The sequence below is a fragment of the Rattus norvegicus genome, chromosome 5 (genome assembly GCF_036323735.1).
Source record: "Rattus norvegicus strain BN/NHsdMcwi chromosome 5, GRCr8, whole genome shotgun sequence".
Lineage (NCBI taxonomy): Eukaryota > Metazoa > Chordata > Mammalia > Rodentia > Muridae > Rattus > Rattus norvegicus.
Window position 1 is genome coordinate 159,326,213 of NC_086023.1, and position 18,731 is coordinate 159,344,943.

An 18,731-nucleotide genomic window follows, 5' to 3' on the forward strand; every position below is an offset into this window, starting at 1 on the left:
TAGTGGTCCAGCAGGCCTACAGCCTTAACCACTATGTTAACCAACATGTGGTTGCTGGGATTTGAACTCAGGGCCTCTGGAAGAGCAGTCCGTGCTCTTTTTTCTGGAGCTGAGGACAGAACCCAGGGCCTTGCGCTCAAGCGCTCTACCACTGAGCTAAATCCCCAACCCCTGCAGTCGGTGCTCTTAACCACTGAACCATCTCTTCACTGAACCATCTCTCCAGCTCAACGGCTATGTTAAAACTCTGCATATGGAAGCCCCATTTTCATTTCATGAAAGGAAACTGAGGCTCGGGAACTTTACTTCCCTAAATACGCACAGTTTGTTACTGGTTTCAAATAGGAAGAAGCTAAGAAGCTAAAGTCTCGGGCTGGAGAGATGACTCAGTGGTTAGAATCACTCACTGCTCCTGCTGAGGGTCAAGTTCAGCCCCCAGCACCCTTCCGGGGGGGGGGGGGGCGGATCACAACAGTCTACAGCTGGCTGGAATCGCTCGTGACACCCTGTAACTCCAGCCCTGGGGAATCTGGAACCCTCTTCTGGACTTCTTGGGCACCTACTCACATTCCCACACACGTGTATGAAATTAATAATAAAAAGTAATAACCCACATTTCTATTTTTTTCCCTTAGCTGGATCACGGGTGCTCTGCCCACACCCGAGAGAGCGCTGCGCTCCAAAACCCCTCCGTTACTTCCTGGTCCCTGCCAACGAGGTTCCCACCTCCTCCTCCGTTCTTGCCTGATTCCTCTCTGCTTGAAACAGCCAACCAGCTAAAAGGTATCTACTCTGATCTTATTGTTGTTTTGATTTTAAAGGTAGACTTTTTTTTTTTTTTTCGGAGCTGGGGACTGAACCCAGGGCCTTGCGCTTGCTAGGCAAGCGCTCTACCACTGAGCTAAATCCCCAACCTCAAAGGTAGACTTACGTATGTGTGCTTTGTTATGTGCTGGTGGGTGTGCTCAGTGCAGGCGTTGCGTGTGGAGGCGAGAGATGACTTGGGCGCTCGGTTTCTTCTCCCATCGTGAGGGACCAGGGTTGACAAACTCAGGTCCTCAGAGTTAATAGGAAGCAATTTACCTGCTGAGCCATCTCACCAGCCTGTTTTTGGTAGTTGTTTTCTGTTTGCTTTAGTTTTGGTTTTGGTTTTTCAAAATAGGGTATCTGTGTAGCCCTGGCTGTCCTGGAACTCACTATGTAGACCAGGCTGGCTTCAAATTCACAGAGATCCGCCTGTCTCTCCCTCCCTAACGCTGGGATTAAAGGCGAGTGCCACTAGGCCTGGTGCCTCCAGATTTTAATATGGGTTCTGGGCATCCAATTTCTTCAGTAGGTTTGCACAACTAGGGACTTTATCTTGGGCCGTCATCCTGGCACATGCTGATTGGCTTTAAAATGCCTGCGTTGTAAATATTTCTTCTTTTGAGGCCGGCTCTCTCGCTATATAGCTTTGGATATCTAGACCAGGCTAACCTCCTACCCAGGAAGATCTGTCTTCTTCTGTTTCTCTGGGGCTGAGATTAAAGTCCCTTGCTATTCTCAAACAAAACAAAACAAAACAAAAAACAAATGCAAAAGTCCCTTGGTACCATGCCCAGCCTTGTAAATACTTTTTGATACTTTTGAACTCTTACCTTCTCTTTAGGGAATTTATACATAGCATTCTCTAAAACGTTTCCTTAAAGCTGCATCTCCCAAGGCCCTGGGTTCGGTCCCCAGCTCCGAAAAAAAGAACCAAAAAAAAAAAAAAAAAGCTGCATCTCCAAGGAGCATACCACGAATCCTTGTCATTTCCTGGCTAGGTTGGTCGCTCTAAGCAGACCCTTATTCCTGCCTTATTCCTGTTACATCTAGCTCGTCAAATGAGAGTAGATAGGACTTAATTTAATTTTGTTTTGTCTTGGGTTTTTTTTTTGGTTTTTTTTTTTTTTTTTTTTTTTTTTTTGTTGGTTGTTGTGGTTGAGACAGGGTCTCACTGTATAACTCTGGTTATCGTCAAACTCACTCCGTAGACCAGGCTGGCCTTGAACTCACAGAGATCCACCTGCCTCAACCTCTCCAGTGCTTTTACACAAAAACTTCCTGTTTCTTTGGCCAGGAACCTGTGCACTTGTGTCAGGGGCCAGCAGCTTGCTCAAGACTCCAGTCCCACCACCTTCCAAGAGACCTTCCTCCAGTGCACTTGTACTCTGGAGTGAGTCTGAACTTCGCTCGCCTCTGATAACAGTCATCATCATCTGCCTAACTCCATTGTTTAGAGGAAGAGATCGATACTTTAATGCAAGAATCAGTCCGGGGCAAAATTACAAATGGGGTCAAAGTTCATCTGTGTCAAACTCAACCTCCTCGCTCCTTTCTCTGCTCTTGGATGCCCTTCATTTGCTTCTCCTTGTTCTCCTATACTCTTAGGGTCCTTTTTCAAAACTTGCCCTTGCTCTGTGTGGCAGAGCCTGCCTCGGATCTCAAGGGAAAGGCAAACAGAGCTCCATTAGTTTGAAGCTGACCTGGTCTACATAGGAAATTGTGGGTCAGCTAGGGCTACACAGAGACCCTGTCACAAAACCAAACAAAAAATGTGTTCTTTAGAAAGGATCAGAACCAACCCTAATATCTTTATGGCTGCCGAAAATGTTGTTTTTTGTTTTTGTTTTTGTTTTTTTTTAGGTTTTTTGAATTTTTTTTTCCTGGAGCTGGGGACTGAACCCAGGGCCTTGTGCTTGCTAGGCGAGCACGCTACCACTGAGCTAAATCCCCAACCTCCAGGCTTTTTGAATTTTGACTGGGAATAAAAGTATCGGTTACAAGCTGCAGATCTGTACATAGCGTCTCTGAGGAAACTTCTGACTTGGCTGCTAACACCTGAACACTCCCTTCCAGATCCACACCTTGGCAAAAAAAAATTTTTTTTCTTTCTCTTTGAGAAACATTTTGCTATGAAATGTGGCATGGCACGTGGCCATAATCCCAGCATTTCAAGAGACAGAGGAGAGGCAGGACGATCACAGATTTGAAATCAAGCTGGTTTGAAGCTTCAGATTCAGTTCGAAGACAGCCAGAACTACAGTTAAACAGTATCTCAGAAAACAAAGAGGAGGACAAATCACCCACGTCCTTCTCAGAAAACTGATTATAAGTGTGAAGGAGTTCCCAAGCTGGGATTAAAAGCAATCCAGGCGTGACCACAAGTCTATAATTCTAAGGTGGAGGCTAGCTGGTTCTAAGTCCAAGGCTCGCCAAGGAATTCCAAAAGTATAAAGAGAGAGTTTAAAACATAATAAAGTCGTTACTAAGTCTCCTGGGTGAGTACTACCAATATTTTGGGTACAATAGAAGGTCACTTAGGATAACTTAACAGAACTGTTTTTCTTTTCTTTTTTTCAATATTTATTTATTTATTTATTTATTTATTTATTTATTACACATCATACAGCTTTCTGCCTGTATGTATGCCTGCAGGTCAGAAGAGGACATCAGATCTCATTACAGATGGTTGTGAGCCACCATGTGGTTGCAGGGAATTGAACTCAGGACCTCAGGAAGAGCAGACAGTGCTCTTAACCATTGGGCCATCTCTCTAATCCCCAGAACTGTTTGTTTTTGAGACAGTGTCATGTGGTCTCAGCTGGCTCCAAAGTCACCTTAAGGCTCAGGGTGGCCTTGAACTTGTCATTGTCCTTCCCACAAAGTCAGCTTAAGGCTCAGGATGGCCTCAAACTTGTCATTGTCCCTCACACATGCTTGGGTCACAGGCTTTAACTCTTCAGTATAGGAACTGAACTCGATACGAATCGAGCTGCATCTAAATATATCTATGGATATTTTGTCTGCAGGCATAGATAATGTGTACAGCCCATGCATGCCTGATGGCTTGGGTCTCCTGGAACTGGAGTTACATTACACACAGTTGTGAGCTGTCATGTGGGTGCTGGGAATTGAACCCAGGTTCCCTAGAGAATCAGACAGTGCTCTTAACCGCTGAGCCAGCTCTGCAGACTATAGGGTTTTGAGACAGTCTTTCTATGTAGCCTTGACTGGCCTGCTACTCACTATGTAACCTGGGTTGGCACTGAACTCATGGCATACTTCCTGCCTCAGCCTCCAGAGTTCTGGGATTACAGGCGCCCCACCCCCACCCCCGCCCCTGCCTAAAACTTCTTGAGAGTAGAAGGTTTACTCATTTCTCCCAAAAGTATTGTTACTGCACACCTGTGAGAGTGCATACCTCCACTTGCTGCAGGGAAGTGGATCAGAAAGGATGCTATCGGCCTGGTGCTGTGGTACGAGCCTGTAATCCCAGAACTGGGGAGCTGGAGGTGGGAGGCTAGAGAGTTCGGGCCTAACCTGGGCTATGTGATCCTTCCAGTCCGTGTGTTAGCATTCTGTCTAAGCTCTGCCCCACAGTTACCTGGCAACAGCCAGGTATGCCTGACAGTATAAAAGGGGCTGCTTGCCCCCTCCTCACTCTCTTGCTCTTGCCTTCCCTTCCTCTCTCCATGTACTCATGGCCGGCCTCTACTCCTCTTCTCTGTCTCTGCCTTTCTCTGCTCCTGCTACCCTCTTAACTCCCCTCCCCATACGCTGAATAAATTCTATTCTATATTATACCGTCCTGTGGCGGGTCCCTCAGGGGTAAGGGATGTCTCAACAGACACTCCTTCCCCGACACCTCACCACACCTCCGTAGAACATATCTCCCCTCTCTTTATCTTTTTTTTTTTTTTTTTTGGTTCTTTTTTTCGGAGCTGGGGACCGAACCCCGGGCCTTGCGCTTCCTAGGTAAGCGCTCTACCACTGAGCTAAATCCCCAGCCCCCTCTCTTTATCTTTTTATAAAGACATCACCGTGAGTTTTTAAAAGCTAGCCCCTCCCCAATCATCTTTTTTTTCTTTTTTAAAGATTTATTTACGTTATTTATAGATGGTTGTGAGCCACCACGTGGTTGCTAGGAATTGAACTCAGGACCTCTGGAAGAGCAGTCAGTGCACTTAACCACTGAGCCATCTCTCCAGCCCCACCCCCAATCATCTTAAAATCCCTTTTACATTAGTTACTGTGTATGTTGGTCTGCAAAATATCGGACAGCTAGGTAGGAACAACTGTGAACCAGAGTCATTCTAAAAAATTCTCCAAGAGTGAGGTGTAATGACATACAGGAGCACTGGGGAGATCTTGGCAGGAGGATCTGGGATTCGAAGGCAGCCTGGGTTGAGACTCTGTCTCAAACAATCAGAAGCATGATTGAGAAGTAAACTTCTGAAGTGCAGCAACTACCCTAGCAGACTGTACGCCTGGATACAGCCACTTTTTCAGGCAGAAGTAACCCCGCCTCCTTAAAGTTCACTCTTCGCCACGAAATTCCTCTGGCGTCAAACCCATTGCTGAGAACTTTCTCTTCCTGGGGAAGACAGGCTTTAATCTGAAATCTGCCACGTTTCCTGTAGAATCGCTTCCCACGCAGACTCGCGAAAAGTCTTTGAAGCGCATTTGGGATCTCGATGGGCACTTAAGCCAAAGAAGCGCTTGGTGCAAGGACCTTCGTCCCCCAAAGCGCCTGCGCGCCGCAGCACCGCCTGCGGCGCACCGGCGCAATGGGCGGGTCCGCCTAGTCACGTGACTTCCCAGCCAATGCTTCGTCTGTGGGTGTGTCGCTGAGGTTGTGGTTGCTAAGGTGACTGTGGCCCGTGCGTATGCTGCGTAATTAAGGGTCCAGCCTCCACCCTGCTGACTGCAGCTTCTCCTTGCTGCGCTCTCCCCCAAGTTTTGGAACCCATGCGTCTCCCCCTCCGAGGATTGGAAAGCTCTGGATCCTGAGAGATGCAACCGGGGTGTGTCTAGCCTGCACCCACTTAGGGACTTTCTTTCCTGCTTCAGAGAAAGGGTCAGATCCCGCGTGATGCAGGGATGTGGCCAAGTCCTGGGCAATAGCTTCCCACAGCTTCCCTGCGGCTTTGGTCAGGGCTGGTTGCTCACGCTCGTCCAAATCAGGTTTAGTCATGAATGGTTGTTATGAAGGATAACCAGTTCAAGAATAATTATTCTATTTTAAAAGACGAGAGCGAAGGTGTTGAGGGTGTGGCTCAGTGATAGAATGCTTGCCTAGAATTCTCTAGGTCCCTAGGTTGGATCTCGAGTAACATTAAAAGACTACCAGAAGGGAAAAGTGCAAATACTTTAGAAAGTCATTTTTGCACCTTTCGAGACAAGTGCTGGGATTAAGGGCATGTTCCAACACGCCAAGTGTTTCGGATGGACGCCAGGCCTTCAACTCTTGGACTTCAGTGCTCTTCCTGGAAGGCTGAGAGGTAGAGTGCTTGCCAAGCATGCCAGAGGGCCCTGGGTTGGATCCCTAAAACACCATTAACTGGACATATATCTGTGAGTTTACTACTCTGTGGGTCTCGGTAGATGTTCAAGGAGCCAGTTTAGGATAGCCTGGGGTTATATGAGGTCCTGTCTCAAAAAACCAACAAGTAGGTCATGGTGGTGCAGGCCCTTAATATGAGTACTCCAGAGGCAGAGGCAGGCTGATCTCTGGCAAGTTGGAGGCCAGCCATAGGGAGTTGTAGGACAGCCAGAACTACATAGAGAGACCCTGTTTCAAGAACACAAAAGTACAGTAACAAATAGGACCTCAAACTAATGAGGAGATGGCTTAGCGATCCCTTAATTGCTGCAGAAAGGAACACTTGCCGTTTCTACAGAAGACCTACATTCAGTTCCCAGCACCTACTTCAGGTGACCCTCTGGCCTTCAAGGGTACCTTCATGCACATGGTACCCTGAACTCAACACATGTGTAAATGCAAAATTTAAGAAGATGATAATAGCCAGTCCGTGGTGACACACACCTTTAATCCCAGTACTTGGGAGGCAGAGGCAGGTGGATCTCTGAAGTTGAGGCCAGCTTGTCTACATAGTGAGTTCCAGGACAGCCAAAGCTAACATGGAGAAACCCTGTCTTGACCCGACCCCTCCCCCTCAAGATATAAAAACATAATAAAAAGGCAAGTGTTCAAGTTCAGGCCCCCAAGTAATGGGGACTAATGATTTTCTCCCAGATAGGTGCTTAATATTAAAAGAGATTCCTTTAGAGATCTTGGATATCTTCTGTCTGTGTGTCTGTGTAGAACTCTCTCCTCCCTGGCCTTTTGTCCTTTGAACTGGAGCTGCCCTTTCCTGTCTGGCCTCTAAAACTTTCTGTTTGTCTAAGGCACTGGTTCTCAACCTTCCTAATGCTGTGCCCCTTTAATACAGTTCCTCACGTTGTGGTGACCCCCTAGTCAGGGAATTATGCTTGTTGCTACTTCATAGCTGTAATTTTGCTACTGTTACGAATCGTTAATATCTGATATGTAGGATACCTTATATTCCATCCCCAAAGGGGTTAGGGATCCCACAGGTTGAGAACCGCTGATCTAAGGCATTCCATTGGGCTTGGCCTCAGTTTTCCTTCTCTGAACTCCACGCTGGAAACCCCGGAAACAGGGAACTTGGGCAATGTCAAGGGCCTTCTTATTGTCTATTTCCCATGTGTTCCTGGCCTTTGTGGCCTGGTGTTCAGTGTCCTGACTGTATTTGGTTGTTCTAGGCAAAAGGGAACAAAAAACAAATCAACATTCTCTCTCTCTCTCTCTCTCTCTCTCTCTCTCTCTCTCTACACACACACACACACACACACACACACACACACACACACACACACACAATCTCACCATGTAGCTCTGACTGGCTTAGAACCCAGAGACTCACTATCCCCTGCCTCCTGCTGCTAGGACTAAAGGCATGAACCACCGTGCCTGATCCCAAATCATTTTCCCCATCTAGATTTCTGGAAGCAAAAGTCCAAATATGACACAAATTTAACGCCATTTTTTACTGCCCCATATTATCACCCTGGAGTATTAAAACTTTTGGGGCTAGAGAAATGGCTCAGGAGTCAAGAATACTAGCTGCTCTTCCAGAGGACTCAAGTTCACAATGGCTCACAACTTGTCTGTAGCACCAATTCCAGGAGAGCCAATGACCTCTTCTGAGCTTCTTGGGTACCAGGTTGGCAGTGGTAGCTCATGCCTTTGATCTCAGCACACGGGAGGCATAGGCAGGCAGATCTTTGAGTTCAAGGCCATCCTGGTCTACAGATCGAATACCAGGACAGCCAGAGCTATACAGAGAAACCTTGTCCTAAAAAACAAAGATAGTTCATGGTCAAACATGCAGGCAAAATGTTCACACATGTAAATAACTAAATAAATGCTAAGGCCCGTTTTAAGTTAGACTGTCTTGTTGAGCTTACAGCCAATTACTCCTAGGGGAGAGAGCTATTACGGGGCTTCTTATCCTCGACAGACTTAACCAACACCTGGCCCTTGGCTCCGTGGGTAAACTATTTTGAGCAAGCAGCTGTTGAGCAGCTTGGGGTGTTTTCATACCGAGTTTGTTGACAGGCAGCTTCTTCCTGACAGCCACAGATGTAAGGCAGGCAAAATGGCCACGTCTGAGCCTCGCAGCTCATGACCGTAATTATCTATGAAAACACACCCTTTAAGGAACAGCTCGGAACTAGAGTGCTTGCCCCACATGCGCAAAGCCCTGGGTTTGATCCCCAGTACCCGAAAACAGGAATTTTACACATATGTATTCAGTGTAGAGAGATTCCATGTCAGAGACTCTTAATGCCAGAACATAGGTGGCCACCTGTTTGGGTATCAGGATGACGTCAGAGGTCTTTTGGGTCTTTTTTTGGGTGGTTTTGGAGATTTGCAGCTTCCTGCTGTAGGGGCTTTCCAGAAGTTGGCTCAGGAACATGATCTGTTACCTCGGACAGTAAGAGGCTTTGCATTCTTCTTTGTTTCACATGGCTGGAGCTAGAAACGAGTGTTTGAGCTTGCCTGACAAATGCTCTCCCACTGAGCCACATCTCTAGCTCCCTCGGCTGCTGTTTGAAGGCAGCAGGGATAACCTGAGCTAACAGTAACATACACCATGCCAAGCGATTGAATGGTTGAAGGAGACCCATGTCCACTGCTCTGGGTCCACCCTTCTTTTCTGTTAGATGCAGGAAATCTTGTATCCCCTCCTAGTCTGCTCCAACAATATTTAACTCTGACGATCTTTTCCCATCACTGGTTGGGTCTTTCCTGTATGCAAATGTATGCTCCCTCATTTCCTTGTGACCTGGGAAGCTAGGAAGCTCATTTTGGATTAGACAGTGAAGGGGAGGCCAGTTACTTTGGTGTTTGGATCTGGAAACAGTTGGTTGGACTGTCCGGATGTGTCGCCTGATGCCTTTAATCCCAGCACTTGGGAGATGGAGGCTGGCTGATCTCTGTGAGTTTGAGGTAACACTGGCCACTGGTCTACAAGAATTCCAGGCCAGCTCGGACTATGTCTCAAAAAACAAACAAACCAAAAAACAAACAAACAAACAAACAATCAAACAAAACTAACAACAACAACAACAACAAGGGAAACAAGTCAAGCCTTTCCCACCTCTTGTTTCTAGGCAGTTCCAGAAAGTCCGGATCCTCACGCCTGAGTCTGAGATTACAGGTGTAAAGTCAAGTTGTAGCAAAGAACACTACAGAACTGGATATAGCTAGAAGTCCCCGCCCTGGGTGTCTGATCACACTCAATGTCTTCTTACTTCCTCCTCCACCATCCTGCTGTGATGTCATATCATTCAACCTTCAGCAAGAACCCTGTTAGGTCGGTTCATCCTGTTTGATATAGCCTAGACTCACCTGAGAAGGGCGTCTCAACTGAGAAATTCCTTAGACCAGATTGGCTCGTGGCATGTGTGTGGGAAGTCATCTTTATTGATAAATGATGTGGGAGGACCCAACCCACTATGGGCGTCACCATCCCTAGGCAGGTGGTCCTGGGCTCTATAGGAAAGCATGAGCCTCAGTGAGCCAGCAAGCGCTGTCCACCACCACTCTTGCTATATACCTCCTTAGCTGTGAGTGAGTTTGTTGGTCAGAGTGTTGGGTGGACTGGCAAGCAGGCTTGATTTCAAGTTCCTGCCTCGACTTCCCTCAGTGATGGACAGTGATCTCTAAGCTGACACAAACCCCTTCTTCCCTAAGCTGCTTTTGGTCAGGGAGTTTTATACCAGCAACAGCATGGAACCAGAACAGCCCATAACATTCCTCTTGGTAATTCCCCTCTGTGGACCACCCCCAGCCCCACTTTTTGGGTACAAAGTCCTCCTTGCTATGCTGTACTGTTGTGAACCAATCTCTCTCCTGATGCTGGGCCCTAGCTCCACTGCAGTTGTCTGCCTTTTCTTTTCTTTTTTTTTTTTAATCTTTTTTTTAATATTTATTTTATTTATATGAGTACACTGTAGCTGTCTTCAGACACACCAGAAGAGGGCATCAGATCCCATTACAGGTGATTGTGAGCCACCATGTGATTGCTGGGAATTGAACTCAGGACCTCTGGAAGAGCAGTCAGCGCTCTTACCCACTGAGCCATCTCTCCAGCCCTGTTGTCTGCCTTTTCATCCAAATATGATTGGATGTTTGTTTTTATATGACAATGAAATGAATTCATGACGCTCTGGTTTGATGCTCTTTGTCCCTGGAAGGATTGCGTGTCTGTGTGGCTTAATGAGGCACAGGTCTAATGGGAAACAAGTCATTTATTGGGGGTGTAATCAATGAAGAGATAAGACTACTTCTCAGGACACGCAGGTTTGTTTCCAAGAGAATAAGATGTTAGGAAAAGACTGTCCCCACCCTTCCTCACCCTTTTGCTTCCTGTTTCCCGCCTGGTCACTCCAGAGTGCTGCCAGCGGTTGGACACCGCCTTCCATCCCAAAGCCTTCTTTAAGAGCCTGACCTGGGGGGCTGGGGATTTAGCTCAGTGGTAGAGTGCTTACCTAGGAAGCGCAAGGCCCTGGGTTCGGTCCCCAGCTCCAGAAAAAAAAAAAAAAAAAGAACCAAAAAAAAGAGCCTGACCTGGGGGTTGGAGATTTAGCTCAGTGGTAGAGCGCTTGCCTAGCAAGTGCAAGGCCCTGGGTTCAGTCCCCAGCTCCGGAAAAAAAAAGAGCCTGACCTGATAGTGTTGTCCAATTTCTGCCCTCCAAAACTGGATCCCTCTTCCTGGTCTCCTCCTTCTCTCCCTTGGGGTCACATGTATCCCAGGCCACCCCCGAACTCCTTTTTTTTTTTTTTTAAGATTTATTTATTTATATATAAGTACACTGTAGCTGTCTTCAGACACACCAGAAGAAGAGGGCATCAGATCTCATTACAGATGGTTGTGAGCCACCATGTGGTTGCTGGGATTTAAACTCAGGACCTCTGGAAGAACAGTCAGTGCTCTAACCATTGAACCATCTCTCCAGCCCCATGCGCCCCCCCCCCCCCCAAACTCCTTCTGTAGCCCAGGATAACCTCGAACTCCAGATCTTCCCACCCCTGCCTCTCAAATGCTGTTATAAATGCACAAGCCACCAGACATGGATTTATACCATGCTGGGAACCAACCCCACAGCTTCATTAAGTAACTGGCTTCAGGTATTTTGTTACAGCAGCAGAAGGAGGACTAATATTCTTAAGCATGGCTTTACAGACGTTATAGAGGCCGGGGAGACCTCTAAGCAGTAAGAGCACTTCCAGAGGCCCCAGTTTCCATTCGTAACTCCAGTTCCAGGAGATCTGACACCCTGTTCTGGTCTCCATGAACCTCAGATACACAGAGCCTAGCCCGGTGTAGAGGTCCATGCCTTTAATCCCAGGATTTGGGAGGCAGGGGCGGGTCCCAGGGTGGTCTAAAAAAACTAGTTCCAGGACAGCCAGGGCTCCGAAGGGAAACATTGTCTTGGAAAACAAAACAAGCAAGCAAAAAAAAGGCATTAGCCCGGCATGGTGCTGTCCACCTGGAATTGTAGCACTGAGGAAAACGATGCAGGAGGACTGACAGTTGGAGATGAGCCTGGACTAAGTAGGAAAAAAAGCCAAGTTAAAGCAAAACAGAGGGCAGAAGGACAGAGGTGTTGCTGATAACAACTCGGTATCCTCCTGAGCTGTACATCGAACTGGTCTTGCCACGCTGCGGTCATGTCTGTGTTTCCACAAGCAGAGACAAGTTCAAAGCGCTGACTCCTCCAGAAGCCTTACCTCACAGAACAGGTCAGAGGGACCCACACAGGCATTTCTTCACACTCTGGTGCCCACTGGCACTGGTACATGTTTGTTTTTCCAAAGCCGTCATCACCTCTGGAGTGGATCTGCACAGCCTCAGATCCTGTCAATCATTCACACAGCATTTACCTGATTTGTACAAGGTTCAGAGCAGCCCTCTGGCCAGCCGAGAGAATGAAGCCTGTATTGGAGCCTAGAGTTTGCAGGGACAAGGCCTTCCTGTTGCATAGAGGAGACTATAAGGCCCCCGAGTGTAGTTCATTGGAAGAATGCTGGCTTTCCATCCGCAGCACTGGGGGATGAGGAAAGATGGATGGGAACTATACGCTATCCATTTTCTTCTATTGGACATTCCATTGACGTAAACTAGGGGATGGTGGTGAAAGAAAGTCATAGTTTCGAAGAAAAAGTATTTCGGAGCTCTGATTTGAAACACCTTTGCTTCCAGGCTGCTGTCTGCTTGGTCATTGCCCCCAGCCAATGTCTGTGCACCTCAGACATTAGGTATGTGTGACATCACTCTGCTCTTGTGTTACTGAGTCGGTCACCCACAGTTAGCTTGAACTCTGTTCAAAATGGCTCTCCAGCTGGACATGGGCAAACACAGGGGACATGGACTAGGATTGGCTGCCTGGGCTGCTCTGCCCAGAACCCCCAGACACCAGCATGGGTGCCTGTTCCCCACCAGCTGTTTTCCAATTACTGGCTCATTCTCCTGTGTCCTCTGAACACACTGTTCCAGTAGGCCCTGGGGTGGGCATTTTGTTCATTTTGTTCTTGTTTTTTTTTTTCTTTTCTTTTTTTCGGAGCTGGGGACCGAACCCAGGGCCTTGCGCTTGCTAGGCAAGCGCTCTACCACTGAGCTAAATCCCCAACCCCTGTTCTTGTTTTTTGTAAGATCACACGCCCGCACACACACACACACACACACACACACACACACACATTTATTTTAAATGTTGACAAGGAGTACCTTGAGGTAGGCTTCTTTTTTAAGTTTATTTTTAATTTATTTTTATGTATATGGTTTTGCCTGCGTGTGTGTGTGTGTGTGTGTGTGTGTGTGTGTGTGTGTGTGTGTGTGTGTGCGCGCTTCTCACATTCTTGGTGATGATGGAGGCCAGAAGAGGGCATCAGATGTCAGATGCCTGGAGCTAAAGTTATAGAAGGTGGTGAGCTGAGCTACCCTGCTAGGAATTGAACCTAGGTCCTCTGAAAGAGTCGTCTCTCCAGCCCCTGTTTGTTTGTTTGTTTGTTTGTTTCTTTCTTTCTTTTTTCTTTCTTCCTTTCTTTCTTTCTTCAAGCTTCCCTGGAAAACTCTTTGTAGTCCAGGCTGGCCTTGAACTCAGAGATCCACCTGCTCTGCCTCCTGAGTGTTGGGGTTACAGGTGTATATCACCACACCTGGGGTTGGAGGTGGGCACCACCACACCTGGGCTTGCAGGTGGGCACCATCACACCTGGCTCTACTTTTAACTTTCATTTGGCCTCTGAGGTGACATCAGCAGATGTTTCAAAGCTGAGCTGGTGCCTCTTTGTGGGGATGACAGGATGGGATATCAGACTGCAGAAGCTTCCCCGAATGAGAGAGTCCTCTGTCTGCAGAAGAAAAGCATCACTTCAGTATGAAAAGAGATTGTCTTGAGGAAAGCAGGGAGGTGGAGAAACACCAGAACATCCGTTCCGAAGGCCATGCTTCGGGCATGAGGAGGGAGGGTTTCTCCAGTCATGGGCACAATGTGCCCGATGCACAGTGGTTGCCATACATATTCATGAGATGAATGAAAAGAAAACCAGTCGTGAGAAAACAAGCTGTTCAGGGACTGGAAAGAAACCATGTTAGAATTGGTATGGAGGGGGTTGGGGATTTAGCTCAGTGGTAGAGTGCTTGCCTAGGAAGCGCAAGGCCCTGGGTTCGGTCCCCAGCTCCGGAAAAAAAAAAAAAAAAAGAATTGGTATGGAGAGGAACGGGTTATTTTATTTGTTCTGGAAAATAGACTTCTTAGAAGCCTCCTCTAATACTGAACACCCATTACTGACTGGCCTCAGAGAACTCTGTCCTGTTTTCCCTTGTCCATCCTAGAGTGAGCCCTGTGGAGGAGCTTAATGTGTGACCCTTTGCATCAAGGCAAGTCACGGGTTCTCTTTCTAACCGGTCAAGAACTCACTCTATAGACCAGGCTGGCCTTGAACTCACAGAGCTCTGCCTGCCTCTGCCTCCTGAGTGCTGGGATTCAAGGCCACCACCGCCTGGCTCACCCAGTTCCTTTTGATTCATTTAAACAAAATACCAAGTGTCTCACACGTTGCACCTGTTCGGCGCGGGTCTTTTTTTCCCACATTTATTTTGTGTATGTGTGTGCATGTGTGCCATGACGCTCCTGTGGCGGTTAGAGGACAACTTTTAGGAGTCAGCTCTCTTCTGGATTGAGCCCAGTTTGTTCAGCTTGCCAGCTGATGCCTTCACTGACTGGGCCATCTTTTTTTTTTTTTTTTTTTTCTTTTTTTCGGAGCTGGGGACCGAACCCAGGGCCTTGCGGTTGCTAGGCAAGTGCTCTACCACTGAGCTAAATCCCCAACCCCCCCGACTGGGCCATCTTATTCCTCCCCTCCCCCTGAGGGATTTTTTTCTTTTTTCCTTCCTTAGAATTAAGGAGAGGACAGCTCTCTAGCAGACTTGCTGGTATTGTGCCTTTCTCTACAGCTCAATAGTAAATTATTTGTAATGAATTACAGAGTTTAAAAACAAACTAGGATGTCACAACAGGCAGCGATGGTGCAGACCTTTAATCCCAGCACTGCCTGTTGATCTCTGAGTTCTAGGTCAGCCTGGTCTACAGAGAGAGGTCCAGGACAGCCAGGGCCACACAGAGAAAGAAACCCTGTATTCAAAAACCAAGCCAGGGCTGGAGAGATGGCTCAGTGGTTAAGAGCACTGACTGCTCTTCCAGAGGTCCTGAGTTCCACACGGTGGCTCATGACCATCTGGAATAGGATTTGATGCCTGCTTCTGGTGTGTCTGAAGACAGAGACAGTGTACTCACATACATTAAATAAATCCATTAAAACAAAAACAAACAAAAAAACCCCCAAGCCATCCAACCAATCAACCAACCCAAACAACAACAACAACAACAACAACAACGACAACAGCCACAGGATGCTGCTGTGTAATGTAGATGGAGCTAGTGCTCCCAGTGTAAACCAGGCTGATTTCAAACTCACTGAGACCCTTCCCCGTCTGCCTTCTGAGGACTTGGATTAAAAGCTGACACCACAATGCCCAGCTGTAATGTCCTTTCATATTCTCTTTACTCAGAGTACAACTGAAGGCCTTTGCAGGTATGATGCAAATATCCCACCCCTGGCTATCCTTTAAGGAAAAAAAAAATATGGGTTGGGGATTTAGCTCAGTGGTAGAGCGCTTGCCTAGCAAGCACAAGGCCCTGGGTTCGGTCCCCAGCTCCGAAAAAAAGAAAAGAAAAAGAAAAAAAAATTATACCGAACCTGGTGTCAAATGCTTTTATTCTGTGCTGAGGCAGGTGGAGCTCTATGATCTGAGGGGAACCTAGTCTACATCGTGAGCTCCAAGACGGGGCACCCTGTCTCAATTTAAAAAAAAAAAAAAGAGTTCTGTTTCCTGAGAATCCCACCCCCAAATATTTCTTTTTTTCTTCTCATCTTGTATTTATGTGTTTGTTTTTGTGTCAGTGTGTATGTATGTGTGTAGTAGTTCTCAACCTCCTGATGATGTGGGCTCTTTCTTTCTGAGCCATCTCTGTAGACCTCAAGACATTTTTTAACACACACACACACACACTACACACACACACACACATACATACATACATATATATGCACTACACACACATACACACATACACACATACACACATACATACATATATATGCACTACACACACACATACACACACACTACACACATACACTATACACACACATTACACACACTACACACACAACACACACATACACACACACTACACACACACTATACACACACATACACACACTATACAAACACACACACTACACACACAACACACACACTACACACTACACACACTACACAAACACACTACACACACACACTACACACTACACACACTACACAAACACACTACACACACACACTACACACACATACACACACTATATATACACACACTACACACACACACGCACACACCACACACATAGATATAGATGTTGATATATTGATATATATTGACATATTGATATACATATATGTATTATCTAGAACTGTGTAATCTCAGGGTTTGAGAGGTAGAGACAGAAGAATCAGGAGTTCAAAGTCGTCTTCAGCTACAGGACGATCTGGAGGCCAGCCTGTGCTGCCTTGAAACAGCAACAAAGAAACAACAACACAACGTTACTTTTGTTGAGCCTGTTAACTCAGCACTAAAAGCCAACCTGGGCTACATAAGTTCCGGATTAGCCTGGGCTACAGAACAAAACCATTTGTTCACAAAACAAAAACAACAACAACAACAAGCAAAGCGAAATAAAATTACTCTGAATAGGACAGCCAAAGGCCAGATGTTGGGGGTGGGGGAGGGGATCCTTGCAATGACAAACCTGGGGCAGTGCAGGTGGGCATGAATGGAGAGCCCCAACCTGGCTCATTGACTATCCAGGGGCTGAAGTCCACAGTTGGGCAGCTGGAAAAAACGCTTGGGCTTTGGGGCCCTCCCAGCCTCTTTGATCCCAGGGTGTCCCTGCCCTTTGAGCCCTGCAACTGGGGGCTGGCACACAGGCCTGGTTGGGCTCCTCAATAGGCGGCATGCTGCAGCTGCTGAAGTCCAGCTGGGTCCGGAGTGCGGGGTCTGGGGTGGTCACGTGGCGTGCCTCTGCGGGGCTCTTCTGTCCTGGGACCCGCCAGGCTTCAGATACCTCAGATACCCTACATCACCCGTCCCCTAGCTCTGAGTCACAGGTACAGCCGGTACGCGTCTGTTCCATGATGCACTTGCCCCTGCAGTCCTCCCCCGAGGGGCTGGATGCTGCTTTCGTCGGTGTGCCTCTGGATACCGGAACTTCCAACCGGCCCGGGGCAAGGTAAGGCTGAAGCACCTGGGCTGGGGACACGTGGCTGGGCACAGGAGCCAGGAGTGCAGAAAGCACGCGGGCGATCACCTTTTCATCCAGGTCTTTTTGGGATCAGAGAGGGCATTGGAGAAACTGGTTTCTCTCCTCCCTCAAGAAGCAAAGCCAAGGGCTTAGCACGGAATTGGAAGGCCAGTCAGTCATGATATCTCAGGGTCCTTAGTGGTCCAGAATGGGTATACTCTGGTTACGCCAGGAAGAAGAGGCAGCTCAGAAACACCGGCCTGGACTTCATTAGTAAACCAGGGAGTTTCACTGGGATGCGAATTCGAGAACAGAAGTTGTTGGTTGTCCCTTCCCCACACCTCTAGCTATCACTAAGTCAAAAGACATAAAATCTATTTTCTTAATTAGTAAGCATCGGCCGTTTCCGCTTTGACCCATTACGTCTGACTGTATCGAGCTGGATTTTCAAAGCTGTCTTTTCTTTTTCTTTTTTTTTTTTTTTTTGGTTCTTTTTTTCGGAGCTGGGGACCGAACCCCGAGCCTTGCGCTTCCTAGGTAAGCGCTCTACCACTGAGCTAAATCCCCAGCCCCAAAGCTGTCTTTTCTTAAATGTCAAGGAACCCAGAACATTTTGCAAAGATGACTTTGTTTAATTTTTACAACCACACCATCAACTAAATGAGAGCATCGTTAGTCTAACGACCAGGAAACAGAAACTGGAGTTATCTAATCTCTTCTATAAATGTGGTGGTGGGCAGGCTTTTTAATCTGGGGATGGAGGGACAAAACCCTTTCTCTGCTTTTGAGGAGCCCTGGGTTTGATCTCCAGCGTCAAAAGACAAACAGGCAGAGCACAAAGTAGAGTCAGTATGTCACTGGCTGGCACTTTAAAAATAATTTTTAAGACAGGTTTCTCTGGGTAACAGTCCTGGCTGTCCTGGAACTTGTTATGTAGACCAGGCTGGCCTCGAACTCACAGAGATCCACCTGACCCTGCCTCTCAAGTCCTGGGATTAAGGGCAGACTAAATTTGTAAAAATATTTATTTTAGGGGCTGGGGATTTAGCTCAGTGGTAGAGCGCTTACCTAGGAAGCGCAAGGCCCTGGGTTCGGTCCCCAGCTCCGAAAAAAAAGAACCAAAAAAAAAATATATATATATATTTTATGTGAACACATGCTTTTGTCTGCATGTATGGTTTGCACACCACATCTCTGCCTGATATCAAGTAGCCAGACAAGGACAGTGTTGGATGTTTCTGGAACTTGAGGTAAGGACAATTGCATGCTGCCGTGTGTGTGCTAGAAACCAAATTCGGATCTTCTGCAGCCAGTGCTCCTAACTGATGAGCCATCTCTCCAGTCCCTTTAAAAAAACATTTCACTGAAGCCAGGCATGGCGGTGCATGGCTTTAATCCCAACACTTGGGAGGCAGAAGCAGGCAGATCTCTGTGAGTTCAAGGCCAGTGTTCCAGGACAGCCAGGGCT

At 47.2% G+C, this 18,731-nt stretch overlaps 1 protein-coding gene across 3 annotated transcripts in view; it reads left to right on the forward strand.

Moving 5' to 3' along the window:
- Window positions 1–467: 467 nt before the first annotated feature.
- Agmat (agmatinase) overlaps window positions 468–18,731 on the forward strand; it is a 30,621-nt gene continuing 12,357 nt past the window's right edge. Inside the window, exon 1 of one of the 3 annotated variants that reach the window (XM_039109690.2) lies at window positions 468–783. Coding sequence is in view for 2 of the 3 variants with exons in the window: in XM_039109689.2 (XP_038965617.1) it covers window positions 16,977–17,251 (275 nt within the window). In the remaining variant the exon portion in view is untranslated. Of the gene's footprint in view, window positions 784–14,795; window positions 17,252–18,731 lie in introns of those variants that run through there. The other 2 variants (XM_039109689.2, NM_001048185.1) reach the window with 2 other exon arrangements.